This window comes from Oncorhynchus mykiss, chromosome 6 (genome assembly GCF_013265735.2).
Source record: "Oncorhynchus mykiss isolate Arlee chromosome 6, USDA_OmykA_1.1, whole genome shotgun sequence".
NCBI classification, from domain to species: domain Eukaryota; kingdom Metazoa; phylum Chordata; class Actinopteri; order Salmoniformes; family Salmonidae; genus Oncorhynchus; species Oncorhynchus mykiss.
Genome location: NC_048570.1, coordinates 47,671,331 through 47,692,582, shown reverse-complemented (window position 1 = coordinate 47,692,582; position 21,252 = coordinate 47,671,331). Strand labels below are relative to the sequence as shown.

The 21,252-nt window shown below is 45.2% G+C and overlaps 1 protein-coding gene and 1 long non-coding RNA gene across 6 annotated transcripts; one reads left to right on the top strand and one right to left on the bottom strand.

Annotated features, from left to right (window-relative positions):
* The first annotated feature begins 3,330 nt into the window (after positions 1-3,330).
* On the top strand, positions 3,331-3,932 carry LOC118964882. Its single transcript, XR_005052129.1, has 2 exons — positions 3,331-3,473; positions 3,892-3,932. It is a non-coding gene; the product is annotated as an uncharacterized LOC118964882 (long non-coding RNA).
* A 13,157-nt stretch (positions 3,933-17,089) lies between these two features.
* LOC118964879 lies at positions 17,090-21,252 on the bottom strand. 5 transcript variants are annotated; one of them, XM_036980274.1, is made up of 8 exons: positions 20,891-21,252; positions 20,709-20,766; positions 20,355-20,502; positions 20,226-20,262; positions 19,709-19,981; positions 17,801-19,458; positions 17,530-17,608; positions 17,090-17,285 (listed from the first exon to the last, which is right to left on the bottom strand). In XM_036980274.1, the coding sequence occupies exon 6, from the start codon at positions 19,288-19,290 to the stop codon at positions 18,163-18,165; it is 1,128 nt and encodes a 375-aa protein (XP_036836169.1). In that variant the 5' UTR covers positions 19,291-19,458; positions 19,709-19,981; positions 20,226-20,262; positions 20,355-20,502; positions 20,709-20,766; positions 20,891-21,252; the 3' UTR covers positions 17,090-17,285; positions 17,530-17,608; positions 17,801-18,162. The 5 variants fall into 5 exon arrangements, with proteins under 5 accessions (XP_036836169.1, XP_036836170.1, XP_036836173.1 ...); XM_036980275.1 differs by lacking the exon at positions 20,709-20,766; XM_036980278.1 differs by lacking the exons at positions 20,355-20,502; positions 20,709-20,766 and having other exon boundaries at positions 20,891-21,251.

Here is a 21,252-nt window from a genome sequence, read left to right as displayed (position 1 = left end):
TACGGGTCTTTTCAGCAATGATGAAGCCATTCAGGCGCATCACCAAGAAGAACCTGTAACCTGTTACGCTGCATGAAGAACTACTTTTGTAACAGCAAGACTTTTGACAAGAGGAATTTCTGCATGTCTACCCTTTCAAAGTCTATTTGATCAAATAAATGCAAATTATTTTACAAGAATTTCAAGTGTTTTGGAAGATTGGTAAAACTGAAGCAGCTTTTCTTAGAGAAATGCACTAGTTCCCCCTTGGTTACACATTTATTGTGCAGTTTTTGAGTTGGCAGGACTTGGGCAGCAGGTAGCCTTGTGGTTAGAGCATTGGGCCAGTAACTGAAAGGTTGCTAGGTCAGATCCCTGAGCTAACCATGTAAAAAATATGACGTTCTGCTCCTGAACAAGGTAGTTAACCCACTGTTCCTAAGCTGTCATTGTAAATAAGAATTTGTTCTAAACTGACTTGTCTAGGAAAATAAATAAAATAACCACAGCTTGACTCTAATACAATAGTTGCTGCATAGACTGTCAGATAACCAGATGTTCTCTATTAATTTTGTTAGATTGGTAAGAGCTTATTAGCAGCAAGGGGAAAACACATAGATGAGAATTAGCTATCTGCAGCTAGATCAACCCTCTGAGATGTTTTCTATATGTTGATAATATAAGGTCCAACAGTTGACAGTGTATGTCAGAGCAAAAACCAAGCCATGAGGTCGAAGGAATTGTCCATAGAGCTCAGAGACATGATTGTGTCAAGACACAGATCTGGTGAAGGGTACCAAAACGTTTCTGCAATATTGAAGGTCCCCAAGGACACAGTGGCCTCCATCATTCTTAAACGGAAGAAGTTTGGAACCACCAAGACTCTTCCTAGAGCTGGCCGCCAGGCCAAACTGAGCAATCGGGGGAAGGGCAGTGCAGTGGAGCAGCAGTGCAGTGGAGTATCTTCAACAGCCATAGGCCCAGGGATTTCACATCACATTCCATGATGCAATGCAGAATACGGCTTCACACAGAACAATCACCAAACCCATAAGATAACACTTAGCACAGCCAAACATAATGTATCACATGAAGAGGCATGTGTGTTCTCCAGACGTGATACCTTGTCATGGACCTGCTGTTTTGATCTTCGCTCTCCCTCTCCCCCACCTCTCTCTCTCTCTCTCTCTTTCTTTCTCTCTCTCTCTCTCTCTCTACCACACCTGTTGTCTCGACCTCTGAATGTTTGGCTATGAAAAGCCAACTGACAATTACTCCGGAGGTGCTGACCTGTTGCACCCTCTGTAACCACATTATTTTGTTGATTCTGCTGGTCATCTATGAAGAATGTTTGAACTACAGTACTTGAAGAACGATCTGGCCTTACATTCTGGCCATGTACGCTTATAATCTCCACCGGCACAGCCAGAAGAGGACTAGCCACCCCTCAGAGCCTGGTTCCTCTCTAGGTTTCTTCCTAGGTTCCTGTTTTTCTAGAGAGTTTTTCCTAGCCACCGTGCTTCTAAATCTGCATTGCATGCTATTTGAGGTTTTAAGCTGGGTGTCGGAATAAGCATTTTGTGACATCTGCCGATGTAAAAAGGGCTTTATAAATAAATTGTACTGATTGATTGATGATTGATTGTATGAAATGGAGTAGCATATATCCATCATGTAAAATGAACATTGGGCACTGTCTCCATGGAGTATAAATCAAATCAAATCTATTTGTCACATACACATGGTTAGCAGATGTTAATGCGAGTGTAGCGAAATGCTTGTGCTTCTAGTTCCGACAATGCAGTAATAACCAACGAGTAATCTAACTAACAATTCCAAAACTACTACCTCATACACACAAGTGTAAAGGGATAAAGAATATGTACATACAGATATATGAATGAGTGATGGTACAGAGCGGCATAGGCAAGATGCAGTAGATGATATAGAGTACAGTATATACGTATACATATGAGATGAATAATGTAGGGTATATAAACATTATATTAAGTAGCATTGTTTAAAGTGGCTAGTGATATATTTTACATCAATTCCCATCAATTCCCATTATTAAAGTGGCTAGAGTTGAATCAGTGTGTTGGCAGCAGCCACTGAATGTTAGTGGTGGCTGTTTAACAGTGATGGCCTTGAGATAGAAGCTGTTTTTCAGTCTCTCGGTCCCAGCTTTGATGCACCTGTACTGACCTCACCTTCTGGATGATAGCGGGGTGAACAGGCAGTGGCTCGGGTGGTTGTTGTCCTTGATGATCTTTATGGCCTTCCTGTGACATCGGGTGGTGTAGGTGTCCTGGAGGGCAGGTAGTTTGCCCCCGGTGATGCGTTGTGGAGACCTCATTACCCTCTGGAGAGCCTTACGGTTGTGGGCGGAGCAGTTGCCGTACCAGGCGGTGATACAACCCGACAGGATGCTCTCGATTGTGCATCTGTAGAAGTTTGTGAGTGCTTTTGGTGACAAGCCAAATTTCTTCAGCCTCCTGAGGTTGAAGAGGCGCTGCTGCGCCTTCTTCACGATGCTGTCTGTGTGGGTGGACCAATTCAGTTTGTCTGTGATGTGTACGTCGAGGAACTTAAAACTTACTACCCTCTCCACTACTGTCCCATCGATGTGGATAGGGGGGTGTTCCCTCTGCTGTTTCCTGAAGTCCACAATCATCTCCTTAGTTTTGTTGACGTTGAGTGTGAGGTTATTTTCCTGACACCACATTCCGAGGGCCCTCACCTCCTCCCTGTAGGCCGTCTCGTCGTTGTTGGTAATCAAGCCTACCACTGTTGTGTCGTCCGCAAACTTGATGATTGACTTGGAGGCGTGCGTGGCCACGCAGTCGTGGGTGAACAGGGAGTACAGGAGAGGGCTCAGAACACACCCTTGTGGGGCCCCAGTGTTGAGGATCAGCAGGGTGGAGATGTTGTTACCTACCCTCACCACCTGGGGGCGGCCCGTCAGGAAGTCCAGTACCCAGTTGCACAGGGCGGGGTCGAGACCCAGGGTCTCGAGCTTGATGACGAGTTTGGAGGGTACTATGGTGTTAAATGCTGAGCTGTAGTCGATGAACAGCATTCTCACATATTCCTCTTGTCCAGATGGGTTAGGGCAGTGTGCAGTGTGGTTGAGATTGCATCGTCTGTGGTCCTATTTGGGCGGTAAGCAAATTGGAGTGGGTCTAGGATGTCAGGTAGGGTGGAGGTGATATGGTCCTTGACTAGTCTCTCAAAGCACTTCATGATGACGGATGTGCTGCCATCCTGTTAGAAGGTAACAGATTATTTTATTACAATGGTTCAATTGGATTTTCATTGTGTTCAATTGTGTTATTTGCCCCCTAGTGGATGTTTCTGGTACTTAGAAAGACTACGCAAACAGGAAGGAGAGAATTTGTTCTGCACGCATAGAAGCAGCTACAAACAACGCTACGGTGCAGGTCTTTCAATGTAGTTATTTCTTGTCACGCTTCAGCCTTGGAAAATATTTGTTTGTAAGTTCAATTCAAGCGTTTAGCTAATGATTATAATATTGTTATTGATAGAGTTGCTTACATATCAATGTTGGTTGCATTTACTCACAAATTGCAATGCCTTTCATGTTGTCGTTAGCTGTATTACTTTGCTCGTGCGTCATGCAAACGAATTGTAAAATATACAATACTGTAGTTTTGTTACTGTTCCTAGTGTAATGTGCTTTGTTATTCTACATAAATGGTTGTACATTATTAGAGTAATGAAAGGAGCCAATTACCATATGAGTAACAATTAGCTATATGGTTTGGCATCATGCCAGATGCATGGTACCTTAGCGCGTGCTTTGTATTTATGCAACTTCAAATGTATAATGTACAGCTACAGTGTTTCGGTGTGAATTGAATACTAAAGTATATTCTTTTCTGTATTTTGCAGTTTCACAACATAAACGTTTTCAATATATTCATTCAAGAAAAGTCACGCCTTGGGAGTTTTATTGAAGACTTAGTTGTTAGCTATCTGTCTAGTTTTGCATGGGAACGCAACTCAAGGGCAGAATAACGGAAGTGAGTGCTACGGGGCGGTAGTCGTTTAGCTCAGTTACCTTAGCTTTCTTGGGAACAGGAACAATGGTGGCCCTCTTGAAGCATGTGGGAACAGCAGACTGGGATATGGATTGATTGAATATGTCCGTAAACACACCAGCCAGCTGGTCTGCGCATGCTCTGAGGGCGCGGCTGGGGATGCCGTCTGGGCCTGCAGCCTTGCGAGGGTTAACACGTTTAAATGTTTTACTCACCTCGGCTGCAGTGAAGGAGAGTCCGCATGTTTTGGTTGCGGGCCGTGTCAGTGGTACTGTATTGTCCTCAAAGCGGGCAAAAAAGTTATTTAGTTGACAGTGTATGTCAGAGCAAAAAACCAAGCCATGAGGTCAAAGGAATTGTCCGTAGAGCTCAGAGACATGATTGTGTCAAGGCACAGATCTGGTGAAGGGTACCAAAACATTTCTGCAATATTGAAGGTCCCCAAGGACACAGTGGCCTCCATCATTCTTAAACGGAAGAAGTTTGGAACCACCAAGACTCTTCCTAGAGCTGGCCACCAGGCTAAACTGAGCAATCGGGGGAGAAGGGCTTTGGTCAATTCAAAATAGCTCTACTCTGAGAACTACTTTTAATCACAGAGTGGAAAACATAGAACCATACTGTGTTGATCACAATTATGGGTGTATTCTGGAATAAGACAAACCTATACATAGAGTTGGAGTCTGAGTGTGTGTACACACAGCCACCTCTTTAACCACTCTTCAAAATATTTGGCAGCCTTTGAGATGGAGAGGCAGGAGAAGGAGTGACAGAACAAGAGTATAATAAAAGCATGACTTCTCTCCCACTCCTGCTCACAGCAGCAGTGCAGTGGAGTATCTTCAACAGCCATAGGCCCAGGGATTTCACATCACATTCCATGATGCAATGCAGAATACGGCTTCACACAGAACAATCACCAAACCCATAAGATAACACTTCGCACAGCACAGCCAAACATCATGTATCACATGAAGAGAAATGTGTGTTCTCCGGACGAGATGCCTTGTCACGGACCTGCTGTTTCGATCTTCGCTCTATCTCTCCCTCTCCCCCACCTCTCTCTCTCTCTCTCTCTCTCTCTCTCTCTCTCTCTCTCTTGCAATGCATGCTGGGAGTTTTTTGGAGTTTGAGTGTTTGGTGTGGAGGGCTCTATCCTAACTAACTTTCTTTGATTATTTTCTTTACATGTTATTTTCTATGGTGGAGGGTTAATGCAATATTGTTTTAGGGGTATCCACAGTTTTTTCAAAGTTAGGGTGGAAGAGGACAGAGTAACTTTCCTGGGGTTTGGAAGGTGTGGTGTTTTTATTCTTTGTCCCCAACTCTCTAGGCGACCAGTTTTGATAGCCTTTAGCCGCACCCTCATACTACTCCTCCTTTGTTCCACGGGTGATGTGGAGGTAAACCCAGGCCCTGCATGTCCCCAGGCACCCTCATTTGTTGACTTCTGTGATTGCATTGGTTTCATGCATGTCAACATCAGAAGCCTCCTCCCTAAGTTTGTTTTACTCACTGCTTTAGCACACTCTGCCAACCCTGATGTCCTTGCCGTGTCTGAATCCTGGCTTAGGAAGGCCACCAAAAATTCTGAGATTTCCATACCCAACTATAACATTTTCCGTCAAGATAGAACTGCCAAAGGGGGAGGAGTTAGTCTGCAAAGTAATGTCATACTTTCCAGGTCCATACCCAAACAGTTCAAACTACTAATTTTAAAAATTACTCTCTCCAGAAATAAGTCTCTCACTGTTGACGCCTGCTACCAACCCCCCTCAGCTCCCAGCTGTGCCCTGGACACCATTTGTGAATTGATCGCCCCCACATCTAGCTTCAGAGTTTGTTCTGTTAGGTGACCTAAACTGGGATATGCTTAACACCCCGGCAGTCCTACAATCTAAGCTAGATGCCCTCAATCTCACACAAATAATCAAGGAACCCACCAGGTACATCCCTGCATCTGTAAACAAGGGCACCCTCATAGATGTTATCCTGACCAACTGGCCCTCCAAATACACCTCCGCTGTCTTCAATCAGGATCTCAGCGATCACTGCCTCATTGCCTGTATCCGCTACGGGTCCGCAGTCAAACGACCACCCCTCATCACTGTCAAACGCTCCCTAAAACACTTCTGCGAGCAGGCCTTTCTAATCGACCTGGCCCGGGTATCCTGGAAGGATATTGACCTCATCCTGTCAGTTGAGGATGCCTGGTCATTCTTTAAAAGTAACTTCCTCACCATCTTAGATAAGCATGCTCCGTTCAAAAAATGCAGAACTAAGAACAGATATAGCCCTTGGTTTACTCCAGACCTGACTGCCCTCGACCAGAACAAAAACATCCTGTGGCGGACTGCAATAGCATCGAATAGTCCCCACGATATGCAACTGTTCAGGGAAGTCAGGAACCAATACACGCAGTCAGTCAGGAAAGCAAAGGCTAGCTTTTTCAAGCAGAAATTAGCATCCTGCTCTAACTCCAAAAAGTTCCGGGACACTGTAAAGTCCATGGAGAACAAGAGCACCTCCTCCACAATGCCCACTGCAATGAGGCTAGGTACCACGGTCACCACCGATAAATCCATGATAATTGAAAACTTCAACAAGCATTTCTCAACGGCTGGCCATGCCTTCCTCCTGGCTACTCCAACCTCCTGGCTACTCCAACCCCCCCCCCCCGCAGCTACTCGCCCAAGCCTTCCCAGCTTCTCCTTTACCCAAATCCAGATAGCAGATGTTCTGAGATCCCCAAGGATTGGAAAGCTGCCGCAGTCATCCCCCTCTTCAAAGGGGGAGACACCCTGGACCCAAACTGTTACAGACCTATATCCATTCTGCCCTGCCTATCTAAGGTCTTTGAAAGCCAAGTCAACAAACAGATCACTGACCATCTCGAATCCCACCGTACCTTCTCCGCTGTGCAATCTGGTTTCCGAGCCGGTCACGGGTGCACCTCAGCCACGCTCAAGGTACTAAACGATATCATAACCGCCATCGATAAAAGACAGTACTGTGCAGCCGTCTTCATCGACCAGGCCAAGGCTTTCGACTCCTTCAGTCACCATATTCTTATCGGCAGACTCAGTAGCCTCGGTTTTTCTAATGACTGCCTTGCCTGGTTCACCAACTACTTTGCAGACAGAGTTCAGTGTGTCAAATTGGAAGGCATGTTGTCCGGTCCTCTGGCAGTCTCTATGGGGGTGCTACCGATCCTCGACTTCGGCGATGTCATCTACAAAATAGCTTCCAATACTCTACTCAGCAAACTGGATGCAGTTTATCACAGTGCCATCCGTTTTGTTACTAAAGCACCTTATACCACCCACCACTGCGACCTGTATGCTCTAGTCGGCTGGCCCTCGCTACATAATCTTCGCCAGACCCACTGGCTCCAGGTCATCTACAAGTCCATGCTATGTAAAGCTCCGCCTTATCTCAGTTCACTGGTCACGATGGCAACACCCACCCGTAGCACGCTCTCCAGCAGGTGTATCTCACTGATCATCCCTAAAGCCAACACCTCATTTGGCCGCCTTTTCTTCCAGTTCTCTGCTGCCTGTGACTGGAACGAATTGCAAAAATCTATGAAGTTGGAGACTTTTATCTCCCTCACCAACTTTAAACATCTGCTATCTGAGCAGCTAACCGATCACTGCAGCTGTACATAGTCCATCGGTATATAGCCCACCCAATTTACCTACCTCTTCCCCATACCGTTTTTATTTATTTACTTTTCTGCTCTTTTGCACACCAGTATCTCTACCTGCACATGACCATCTGATCATTTATCACTCCAGTGTTAATCTGCTAAATTGTAATTATTCGCCTACCTCCTCATGCCTTTTGCACACAATGTATATAGACTATTTTTTTCTACTGTGTTATTGACTTGTTTATTGTTTACTCCACGTGTAACTCTGTGTTGTTGTCTGTTCACACTGCTATGCTTTATCTTGGCCAGGTCGCAGTTGTAAACGAGAACTTGTTCTCAACTAGCCGACCTGGTTAAATAAAGGTGAAATAAAATAAAAATAAAAATCAGGCACTTTTTTTCAGAAAAACGATGGCAGTGTCTATCATTGCTCTTCTACCATCTATCCCATATCTGCACCTCCCTCTTCCATCAAAAACAAGTTACCTGGTTAAAGTTAGTTAGCCTAGGGGTTAGGGTTAAGGTTAGAGTTAAGTTTAGGAGTTAGGTTAAAGGGTTAAGGTTAGAGTTAGGGGAAGGGTTAGCTAAGTAGTTACAAAGTAGCTAAAAAGTAGTAAGTAGTTGAAAGTTTGCTAATTAGCTAAAGTCCTCTGTGATGAGATTCAAAATCATAACCTTTGGATCGTTAGACATCCGTGTTATACTGTATGCCCACCCCTCCACCCTGACCAACCACCCTACTTTCGTTTTTGCCTTAAATAACCATTTGTCTTATATAACCATACCAAACATAACATATTATACTAATTTGAGTGTCCCGGATTTACATTTACTATGTTACGTCTAGTCTATGAGATCAGGCTGATCACAGACATGAACAGAGTAACAGGTCATTGTAGTTATGAGTGTGAGGGATTGGAGGATTTCACTGTGGGTCAATGCAGAGCTAAGCATGAAGGGTTTTTGTGGCATGACATAAAATCAGAAACCACAGCACAGAGGAAACCTCTGAGGGTCATAATGGCTGGTCCCATTAAACCTGGGGGAGGAGGAGTTTGAGCAGACCTCAGAGGACAGGAGCTGTCATGGTGTTAAGGACAGTAGATGAATCACCGCACTTTTTTGCTCTTGTTCCCTGTGTGTGTGTGTGTGTCTGTGTGTGTGTGTCTGACAGAGGTAGAAAGTGATGAAATACAGAATTGTGCATTCGTTTTTTGTAGCTTTTTATTATTGTAATAGATCATTTTCATCCCTAGCTTTTTAAGAATGAGGCAAGATGAAGTCAAATTTCTCAAACAAGAAACACGGTTGACTGTTTCCCTTCAGTCGATTTCTCATTCTCTTGTAAAATAGCAATGACGCAAGCGCTCTGATCTAGAAGCCAGTGAAAGCGAGAGGTTTTACAGCTAGTTTGTTCAGCTCAGGAAAGCGCCACGGCAGCACTTTGGAGTGTAGCATTGTGTTTTGATATCCTCATCTCCTTTGACAGTGTCTCCCGCATTCCGACAGAGCAGATAAAGCAGTACTGGGTAGAGCTGGTGGGGCTTTCAGAGTCAGTTTCATCTTTCTGCTCAGGCACAGGGCAGGCATCCTATGAACTGTTTATCTCAGGAGTGCCTGATTTACCTCTGAACGGTGTCAAATGTGAGAGAAAGTGGGATCCGGGTGCTCTTTTACCGTTGTATGGATGTCTCTCTTTGACGAAGAAAAGCCTTGCCAATGAGAACCTTATTCCAGTCAGAGAGATATTATCAATATTTGTGTTGACACATACCCTACTGCTTCAGTCAGGATAGCATCACGGCTGGGGATTTGTTGTCATCTGTCTGAGACGGAGATACTGGTTGAGCAGAATACATTTAGAGGTACATTGGGAAAGAAAATCCTGCATGTATGAAAAAGCCCACCCTGTGGGTGTCACAACATCTGCGGAAGTCGAAGCCTCTCCTTGTTCGGGCGGTGCTCGGCGGTCGACGTCACCGGTCTTCTAGCCATCATTGATCCATTTTTCATTTTCCATTGGTTTTATCTTGTCTTACTATACACCTGGTTTCAATCCCATTCATTACCTGTTGTGTATTTAACCGTCTGTTTTCCCTCATGTCTTTGTCAGAGATTGTTTTATGTTCAGTATTCGTGTTTTGTATTTGGTGCGCGACGGGTCCTCGTACCCACTTTGTTTCATTGTATTTCATGGTTTTGGAGTTGTTTTAAGTTTTAATTATCCTGCGCCTGACTTCCCTGCCACCTATAAACACGACTGTGATAGAATCTCCGACCAAAATGAAGTCAGCAGGAGAAGGTACCCCAGCCGTGGAGGTGGAGGAGCGCGTCATGGAACATATGGCGATGATTTCCAAACTGAGCGCAGCCATGGATCGCGTTGTCCAGAATATGGACCGCTGGGAGACACAGGGAGTTTTTCCAGCTCCTCTACCAGGACAACCGGGGTCTACCCTGAACACCCCTTTCCCACCTGAACCTAGCAGGATCCATCTATCCATACCACAAGGATATGACGGAGATGCTGCCGGATGCCAGGGTTTCCTCCTAAAACTAAGCATGTACCTGGCCACGGTCCACCCAGCTCCATCGGACCGTGAGAAGAGTTACGCCCTCGTTTCGTGCCTCACCGGGAAAGCCCTGCAGTGGGCCAGCGCTGTGTGTGGAGGGGGAGATGCGAAGTTGGACGATTTTGAGGAGTTCACCCGCTGTTTCCGGACAGTATTCGACCACCCACCCGAGGGCAGAGCGGCGGGTGAGCGCCTCTACCATCTGAGGCAGGAGATGAGGAGCGCACAGAAGTTTGAGCTGGAGTCTAGGACCCTGGCTGCCGGCGCTGGATGGAGCAACAGGGCCCTGATCGACAATTACCGCTGTAGTCTATGTGAGGACGTCCGTCGGGAGCTGGTCTGCAGAGACACCACCCGCACCTTCGACCAGCTGGTGGACCTGTCCATCCGGCTGGACAACCTGCTGGCTACTCGCGGACGTCCAGATCGGGGTCTGGTTGTTCCATCCTCCCGCACACCCTCTCCGATACCCATGGAGCTGGGAGGTGCGGTGCACAGGGAGACCGGAGGGGGTTCCCTCTCGTGCACCATATGTGGCCGCAGAGGTCACACTGCTGGTCGGTGCCGGGTTGGTTCCTCTGGGAATCGAGGTAGCAGACAGGGCACTCTGGCGTCACCCCAGGTGAGTAGGCACCATTCTCATCCAGAGCCCTCTGTTGCACATATGTTTGTCTCTGTTACTTTTCCTGAAATTTCCCTGTGTTCCCAGCATAAGGTGCTAGTAGATTCAGGCGCGGCTGGGAATTTCAGTAATAAAGGATTAGCTCATAGTTTAGGGATCCCCATTGTTCCTGTGCATATGCCTTTCCCCGTTCATGCCTTAGATAGTCAACCATTAGGGTCAGGGTTTATCAGGGAGGCAACCGCTCCTTTGAGTATGGTAACGCAGGGGGGTCACAGGGAAAAGATGAGTATTTTTCTTATTGATTCTCCTGCGTATTCCGTGGTGCTTGGCCTACCCTGGTTAGCTTGTCATAACCCCACTGTTTCTTGGCCACAGAGGGCTCTCACGGGGTGGTCGCGAGAGTACTCATGTAGGTGTTTAGGGGTTTCCGTTGGTGCTACTACGGTGGAAAATCCAGACCAGGTCTCCACCGTGCGCATTCCCCCAGAATATGCCGATTTGGCTCTCGTCTTCTGTAAAAAGAAGGCGACTCAATTACCACCCCATCGACGGGGGGATTGTGCAATAGATCTCCTAGTAGACGCTGCACTTCCCAGGAGTCACGTGTATCCCCTGTCGCAAGCGGAGACGGTGGCTATGGAGACATATGTCTCCGAATCCCTGCGTCAGGGGTACATTCAGCCCTCCATTTCACCTGTCTCCTCGAGTTTCTTTTTTGTGAAGAAGAAGGATGGAGGTTTGTGCCTGTGAGGTATAGTTACCCCCTACCTCTTATTGCTATGGCGATTGAGTCAATGCACAGGGCTCGCTTCTTCAATAAACTGGATCTCAGGAGTGCGTACAATCTGGTGCGTATTCGGAAGGGAGACGAGCGTAAGACGGCATTTAGTACCACCTCAGGGCATTATGAGTACCTCGTCATGCCGTATGGGTTGCAGCCGTGCGTAATTAGCTGACTCCCACCACGGTAAAAGAGGTGCAGTGATTTTTAGAGTTTGCCAACTACTAGAGGTTTATCCTTTATACTGGAGGTTTATCCCGGGCGCCTAACAATGAACATGCACCTGTAGAATGGTCGTTAAGACACTAACAGCTTACAGATGGTAGGCAATTCAGGTCACAGTTATGAAAACTTAGGACACTAAAGAGGCCTTTCTACTGACTCTGAAAATCACCAAAAGAAAGATGTCCAGGGTCCCTGCTCATCTGCGTGAACATGCCTTAGGCATGCTGCAAGGAGGCATGAGGACTGCAGATGTGGCCAGGGCAATAAATTGCAATGTTCGTAGTGTGAGACGCCGAAGACAGCGCTACAGGGAGACAGGACGGACAGCTGATGGTCCTCACAGTGGCAGACCACGTGTAACACCTGCACAGACCACGTGTAACAACACCCGCATCGGTACATGCGAACATCACACCTGCGGGACAGGTACAGGATGGCAACAACAACTGCCCGAGTTACACCAGGAAAGCACAATCCCTCCATCAGTGCTCAGTCTGAATAGACTGAATAATAGGCTGACAGAGCCTGGACTGGGGGCTTGTAGGCCTGTTGTAAGGCAGGTCCTCACCAGACATCACCGGCAACAACGTCACCTATGGGCACAAACCCACCATCGCTGGACCAGACAGGACTGTCAAAAAGTGTTCTTCACTGACGAATCGCGGTTTTGTCTCACCAGGGGTGATGGTCGGATTTGCGTTTATCGTCGAAAGATAGAACGTTACAGAGGCCTGTACTCTGCAGCGGCATCGATTTGGAGTTGGAGGGTCCGTCATGGGCTGGGGCGGTGTGTCACAGCATCATCGGACTGAGCTTGTTGTCATTGCAGGCAATCTCAATGCTGTGCGTTACAGGGAAGACATCCTCCTCCCTCATGTGGTACCCTTCCTGCAGGCTCATCCTGACATGACCCTGCAGCATGACAATGCCACCACGCACAGAACGAGCAGTATGGCTGATTTCCTCCAAGACAGGAATGTTAGTGTTTTGCCATGGCCAGCAAAGAGCCCGGATCTCAATCCCATTGAGCATGTCTAGGACCTGTTGGATCGGAGGGAGAGGACAGGGCCATTCCCCCCTAGAAATGTCTGGGATCGTGCAGGTGCCTTGGTGGAAGAGTGGGGTAACATCTCACAGGAATAACTGGCAAGTCTGGTGCAGTCCATGAGGAGGAGATGCACTGCAGTACTTAATGCTGCTGGTGGCCACACCAGATACTGACTGTTACTTTTGATTTTGCCCTTCCCCTTTCGTTCAGGGACACATTATTCAATTTCTGTTCGTCACATATCAGTTTGTCTCAGTTTTTGAATCTTATGTTCGTACAAATATTTACACGTGTTACGTTTGCTGAAAATAATTGCAGTTGACAGTGAGAGGACATACACACACACACACACACACAAAGCCTACCATCAGTAACACACTACGCCGCCAGGGACTCAAATCCTGCAGTGCCAGACGTGTCCCCCTGCTTAAGCCAGTACATGTCCAGGCCCGTCTGAAGTTTGCTAGAGAGCATTTGGATGATCCAGAAGAAGATTGGGAGAATGTCATATGGTCAGATGAAACCAAAATATAACTTTTTGGTAAAATCTCAATTCGTCGTGTTTGGAAGACAAAGAATGCTGAGTTGCATCCAAAGAACACCATACCTACTGTGAAGCATGGGGGTGGAAACATCATGCTTTAGGGCTGTTTTTCTGCAAAGGGACCAGGACGACTGCTCCGTGTAAAGGAAAGAATGAATGGGGCCATGTATCGTGAGATTTTGAGTGAAAACCTCCTTCCATCAGCAAGGGCATTGAAGATGAAACGTGGCTGGGTCTTTCAGTATGACAGTGATCCCAAACACACCGCCCGGGCAAAGAAGGAGTGGCTTCGTAAGAAGCATTTCAAGGTCCTGGAGTGGCCTAGCCAGTCTCCAGATCACAACCCCATAGAAAATCTTTGGAGGGAGTTGAAAGTCCGTGTTGCCCAGCAACAGCCCCAAAAGCCCCAAAACATCACTGCTCCGGAGGAGCTGCTCCGGATGGGCCAAAATACCAGCAACAGTGTGTGAAAACCTTGTGAAGACTTACAGAAAACGTTTGACCTCTGTCATTGCCAACAAAGGGTATATAACAAAGTATTGAGATAAACTTTTGTTATTGACCAAATACTTATTTTCCACCATCATTTCAAATAAATTCATAAAAAAACCTACAATGTGATTTTCTGGATTTTTTTTCTCATTTTGTCTGTCATAGTTGAAGTGTACCTATGATGAAAATTACAGGCCTCTCATTTTTTTAAGTGGGAGAACTTGCACAATTGGTGGCTGACTAAATAGTTTTTTGACCCACATACATACATACATACATACATACATACATACATGCATACATACATACATGTATGTGGGGCGGCAGGTAGCCTCGTGGTTAGAGCATTGGGCCAGTAACCGAGAGGTTGCCAGATCAAATCCCCGAGCTGACACGGTAAAAATCTGTCGTTCTGCCCTTGAACAAGGCAATTAACCCACTGTTCCTAGGGCCGTCGTTGTAAATAAGAGTTTGTTCTTAACTGACTTGCCTAAGGTTAAAATTTAAAAAAACAATCATACACTCTTAACAATACTGCTACAGAAGTGACACCCAGGGACGGTGCCAACAGATTACAACCACGAGTGATCAACAGATTACAACCACGAGTGATCAACTTACACTTTATAACATGTTGTCTTCTGTCTGATTCCTGTCTTGTAACAGATCCAGCCCCTAACGGTTGCCCTGACCCAGACTACATCCCCAGGTCCAGATGATTCCAGCAGGCACAGCCCAGGTGGTTCAGCAGAAGCTCCTCCAGCAGCAGGTGGTGACTGCAGCTGCCTCGCTTCAGATACAGACCCCCCCTCCTCACAGCCCGGCCCAACAGGCCCCAGTTTCCGCTGCAGCAGAGTCCCCAGTACAGCAGCATCCAGCCAAGGGCCAGGCTCGCGGAGGGGCCATGAGGGGCAAGACCCAGTCCAAGCCTAGCAGGGGCAGCAGCTAGGTGCCCACAGGACTAGTTAGAGCTCCCCTTTCAGCTAGGCTAAGCAGGACATCTCATCAGTGTAAATGCATTCAGTGACTGAGGAGCAGCATTATGAAGAGATCCAGCGTTATGAAGGAGTGGTGGAGTCCAGTTTGAGGTGGCTGTGTTGAATCTAACCTGGTTTAAGGAACTGCTCCATGTAAAGGAATGACCTGTCTTTTAAGAGTGTCATCATCTATCTTCAACACAGTACTGTAACTGTCGGCTGTTTCCTTCTCAACTGTTTCAGAAGGTCTCCCCTGGAGGAAACTTGGACCAACATCCAGGGGGAGGTTTAAGATCAGAAAAGCAGAAAAACAATATTCATGCCTTTTTTTAAATTGATGAATATATTAATGTTCCTCCATAGATATCCTGTGGCTATGGGCTGGTGCATAGCTCATTTGGGGAATGTCCATTTGAATAATGTTTTGTGTATTCATACATTGTCCCTGTCCGCCTTGATGATATTATTCTCATGCTTACCGTTTATGATGTCTGTAATTTCATAGTTGGTAGATATAGAAAACACCCTTCTTGTTAAAAAAATCTATGTAGTGATAATCATATCTTTACGTTGTAAGTTTGAGCTATGTAGTCTGAAGAAAGCTTGTGATTGTGTCTCTGGCACCCGGATAAGCACGCATCCTACGTTATCTCCAAAGGCAGGCAGTATTACCACTGCACTGGATAACCTAGCTATCTATAGTGGCAACCAGCTGATATTTTCATTACATAAAGTGCATTCAGAAAGTATTCAGACCCCTTTTCCACATTGTTATGTTACAGCCTTATTCTAAAATTGATTCAATCTTTCCCCCCCCTCTACAGATAATAACCCATAATAAGACATTAAAAACAGTTTTATTTTTTTAATCAAAAACCTATGTACTAAAAATAAAATACTGATCACATTTACAAATATTCAGACCCTTTACTCAGTACTTTGTTGAAGCACCTTTGGTAGCGATTACAGCCTCGAGTCTTCTTGGGTATGACGCTACAAGCTTGGTACACCTGTATTTGGGGAGTTTCTCCCATTTTTCTCTGCAGATCCTCTCATGTTCTGTCGGATTGGATGGGGAGAGTCGCTGCAGTTTTTTCAGGTCTCTCCAGAGATGTTCGATTGGGTTCAGGTCCGGGCTCTGGCTGGGCCATTCATGGACATTCAGAGACTTGTCCCGAATCCACTCCTGCATTGTCTTGGCTGTGTGCTTAGGGTCGTTGTCCTGTTGGAAGATGAACCTCTGGAGCAGGTTTTCATCAAGGATCTCTGTACTTTGCTCCGTTCATCTTTCCCAGGATCCTGATTCAGGCCAAAGAGTTCAATCTCGGTATCATCAGATCAGAGAATATTGTTTCTCATACCCTTCCCCCAGGTCTGTGTTTCTTTCCAAATCATGTCCAATCAATTGAATTTACCACAGGACTCCAAACAAGTTGTAGAAACATCTCAAGGATGATCAATGGAAACAGGATGCACCTGAGATCAATTTCGAGTCTTATAGCAAAGGGTCTCAATAATTATTTAAACAAGGTAATTCTGTTTTTATTCTTTATAAGTTTGCTCAAATGTTCTACACTTTTCGCTTTGTCATGAGATGTTAATGAGAGGAAAAAATATTTGTATCAATTTTAGAATAAGGCTGTAACGTAACAATGTGGAAAAAGTCAAGTGGTCTGAATACTTTCCGGAAGTTTACTTTTTATAACACATTTCCTGTGATATAACCGTTGGGAAATAATGGGTACTTCTACCGTATAATAGGTTAAATCAAAAGATGGAATATGCTGCAATAGATAAAAGCCTTTCTCAGTGTTTTAGTCATGAGGGAGAAAAGAAAGCTCTCAACAGCGCTGTCTGTTTTCCCCTGCTGGCTGCTGACAGTGGCAGATATATCAGAAGAGAAAACATTTATTTGGGCAGGAGGGCAGAGATTCAGGCCTAAAGCCACTCAGAATATCCTAGATCACTGGATCAGAGGGCATGTCACACAGTGTCAGAAGAGTCAGACTGTGAAGAAGGGCTATACACACACCACTATAGTTAATGTTGCTATCACTGCTAACATTTAAAAGACCAGTATTGTAATCTGGTCTGTTAACGGGAGCACATAAGAAGACAAAGGCCAATTTAATGCAATGAATGACATTTAATAAATTGTCTGAAGTTACTTGGTCTTTAAGGACTGTTTGAAGGGCTTGAACAGGCCTTTGGAGATGGCAGAAAACATCCTGACGAGAAGTGGACGTTTGTGAGGCGTCTCCTGTTGGGAGCTGGCGGGGAGATCCTTTGGCAGTGCAGACATGGCGGCATGTGGCACTATGCTGGGCACTACAGAAGAGAGAGAGAGAGTTTACATGCACTTTAATTCAGAAATGATGTAATGTATGTTACAACTCAACATAACTGACACTGATAAATGAGAACCAACAGCTTGAGTTTTGGAGAATATAATTACTTTTACATAAGAGATGACTACTGATTGCATATATAACCTTTGTAAGGTTATTTTGAAGTGGCATTTCTTTGTACACCAATATCTCAAACAGACTGTTATCCTGTTGTGTGAACTTACGCATGCCATCTTCAGCAGTGGTCTGTACTTGTTCTGATTCAGAGCGGTGGGAATCCTTCTTGTTCCCCTTCTTGAATAGCTAAGTATTTAAAGAGAAAAACATGTTTTAAAAAATGTCACAGCTGAACAACCTCATGATGATAACAATCACACCTACCACACCAGCACAACAACATTTATGATTGGTTTTGGAATGAACGGATGGTTTTATATTTTTACACTGAATAGCATTGTTTACTCACAACTGTTCATTTAAATACGTTTGCTGTACCTTTAAGTTGCTTGTCAGCCTGACCAGCCTTTGTAGAAAAGATAGTTTCCCGCTGCTAGCCCTCACATCCTCAGCCAGTGGAAGAGCCTTAGGCCCAGTGGTTTTGACTGATGTTCTTGAGGCTGCCCTCAATGCCTCATTACATCTGTGGAGAAGCGCTTCACTCAAAGACTTGACAAGAATCCTATCAAATGAAGAGTCCTGAGTCGACACGGCCTGTTGGAGGATTTTCTCCGAGCCAAACTCCTCCAACAGATTTTTATAGACGACTCTGTAGACTTTATGAATCCTCAAGTTCTCTGGATAGGCTTGTGTCTCAGAGCAGCCTGACCATGCACAGAAGACCTCCATAACTTTAGGGATCAGGTCTTGTGACTTGCGTCAACTGGGTAATCTTCTGCTGGGGTTTGGATTTCTGTTAGAATTCTCATTACTAACATGCTGATGAGGCCGGTGACGTCATCATCACTGCCCAAGTTATCAGAGGATGGGGTTGGAAGTGTGACATCTTTGACCATGTCTGGGCTGGTTGACATATCGTCCCTGACAATGTTTTGAGCTACACCAGAATGACTGGTGGAATCCACTTCCTCTCCATCAATGTTGGCCTTTAAGATTTGTGCTGCATTGGAGGTCTCGCTTGTTGCCATAATGGTGCCAGAAGGAGACAGCCGAGGGGAGGACTTGCCACTCAATAGATTGCCTACATCAGATATAGTGGTTTCAGATGTTTGGAGAGATTCAGTTGGAGAGGATCCTCTACTTTCTGCATCAGAATCCACAGAGTACATGACCTGGCTTACCATAACTTTGGTAAAGAGACTGACTGTGTCACTAAATACTGATGAAGAAGAAGAGCTAGAAATTCTATCTTCAGACACTCTAGCCAACACCTTGGCCCCCTGAGCCAAACTCATTGAAGTTGAATAGGGCACAAAACTAGGAAGCAGGAGGCACTTAACAGACTCCTCTACAAACAGCTGAACCAGCTCGTAAGTTGTGTGCTTCCCCACCTTGTCATTCCTCTTCAGCTTCGAAAGGATGGTATCAGATGCACTCTTTCCAGCCGCCACTGTCAGTCCCAGAGGGGTCAAGTTGCTATCGGAAATTATGCGGTTGACTTGGTGACTGAGATCACGGGAGAGAGCACCAATCCTACCCTGAGATATGAGCTCCTCCAGTCTAGCTATTGGATCTGTTAGATCAGGGTGAGATGTAACCTGCCCTTCTGCCTCTGGATATACCTTCTTCATGATGGTATCGGCTATGGCAAACATGCTTGTTCTGGCATCACACACCATTGTTTTTGGCTTAGTAGATTCGCTCATGTCAATGACTGAGCATCTTACAATGGGCTGAGCAGTACTCTCGGGTAACTCAGAAGGAATGGGAGTGCAAATTCCCACTCTGTCTTCTGTGATTTGGCAGTTGAGAATGACAACGAGGAGGAAGACCGCAGTGACTCTTGATAGACCAATTCCTCGCCACATTCGCTGCTTATCTTCTCAATGTTCTCCAGCATAGTTCCAACCACTTTATCTATTTGTGAAAGCTGTCCTGCAGCCACCATTTGGTCAGATTTTGACAGTTGCTCCTGGACACTGCTGATGATACTGTCCTCTGGCATTCCCAGGTGGACTTTCAGTGAGGTCTGGGAACTTTAAAATGAACAAGCAAAGCATGTTAATTGCTGTCTGAAGTTGGAAAATCGATATCTTAGTGCTAACAAATCTAACAAGCATTATAATTGAGTATTCTAAATGTAATTTATATGTGTGCATTAGATATTGCAAAACACACCTGTTAGAAAGCTGGAAAATATTGAAATGGGGAAATTATTGTTCATCAGTTTGAGGGTTCGGATTAACTGCACACACACACACACACATTATGGGGAACATACAGTACCTCTTGGAAGAGGGTGTGCTAGACCTTGGTCGGAGAGCCCTGCCGCCACAGTTACTTCGCCAAATATTTAACTTCCTGGATGAGCTCCAGTCTTTTCTACTCAAAGGCAGTGAAGGATCTTGCACTGCCACCCCTCTTGAGTGAGTCAGCGTTGTCATAAAAGCCCGTCACCCCTAGAATGCAGGCCAGGGCCGGCAGCAGGATCTGCAGGGTGGTCTGTGCAATGAAGTTGACAATGGTCTTGCACAATTTTGCAAGCTGTTCCTTTGTCATCTGCATTGCACAAACAAAACAGAACACAGCAGGTTTGGCAATGAGACTCTGATGTAAAGTATTCTAGATTGAACAGAATGCATTTCACCAACATCGTTTTCCTTATCTGTGACTGAATTCAAAGTTGGATGAAGTATGACAGATTAATGAACGTAATAGCAGAATAGAACTATGGTTAATTCCTCTCTCTTGATTCAACACAACATTCCCAAATCAAAGGTCAAAGGCTGATGGAGAAACTTACAGGTTTTTTAAATCCTTTATAGATCACTTGCCATTGCCTAGAAAAGAAAAAATAAATGTGTTTTACTTACTTTTTATTTCCTTCTGCACAAAATATGTGAGGCTAGAGCAAAACATGGTTCTAACATACTCATCAGTAAGATTGCGCATGAACGAGATGAGGATTGGGTAGCAGTCCTCCATCTCATCTTTGTTGCCTGGGCCGAATGCAGCCTTAAGAGCATTCTTCTCCAAGAGCTCAATAACAGATCCTCTGTCCGGGTGTTTATTCCTCAATCCTAAATATGTTATTACCATATAGGACAATTCAGGATAAGTCAGACGCTTTTCTCTTAATACAATACTTTGATAAAATTGCTACAATAGGACTATTGAATAAAACTACCCATGCAACATTTCTTACTGACTACAGTTTCTAACATGACCTTTATCTATGATATTAAAGTTTAGAGAACCAACATACTACAGAGGGAAAATCTATGACCTGGATCCGTATCAGTGCCCTGCTCCCCTGACTTCTTGGCACTACTTTTCCTCTTCGCCTTGGATAGAATAGAATAGATTCCAGATCACAAATAATAGACATGTTACATCAGGTCAATGCAGCTATTGTGACAATTGAGTGTTACTAGTCTAGTAGTTGCCCTGTCACTCCTGCCATTTTACCTTTCCTGTCTTCTTGGGCTCCTTCTTGAGCTGGGCCACTGGTTCTTCCTCAACAACCTCCCTCCCCTCCCTCGGGGGATCCTCATCATCTCTCTGTACTACCTGAAGGACATAGGAATTTCATGTCAATGTCAGATTAGATTCTTGCAAAGGACATCATAGAGCTACAGCCATATCAGAGCTAAACTGGTGATTGACTTAATAGAGAGAATTAGACATTTGTTTTGCAATAGCCTATGTTATCTTAAATGACGTTTTCCTTAGTTACATTCCCAAATATTTAGTGTCATTTAACCTACCTTTTCTTCATCCATAATAGCATACAGTATTTTTTATATCTCGAAAAACTTGTCCTTATCTGT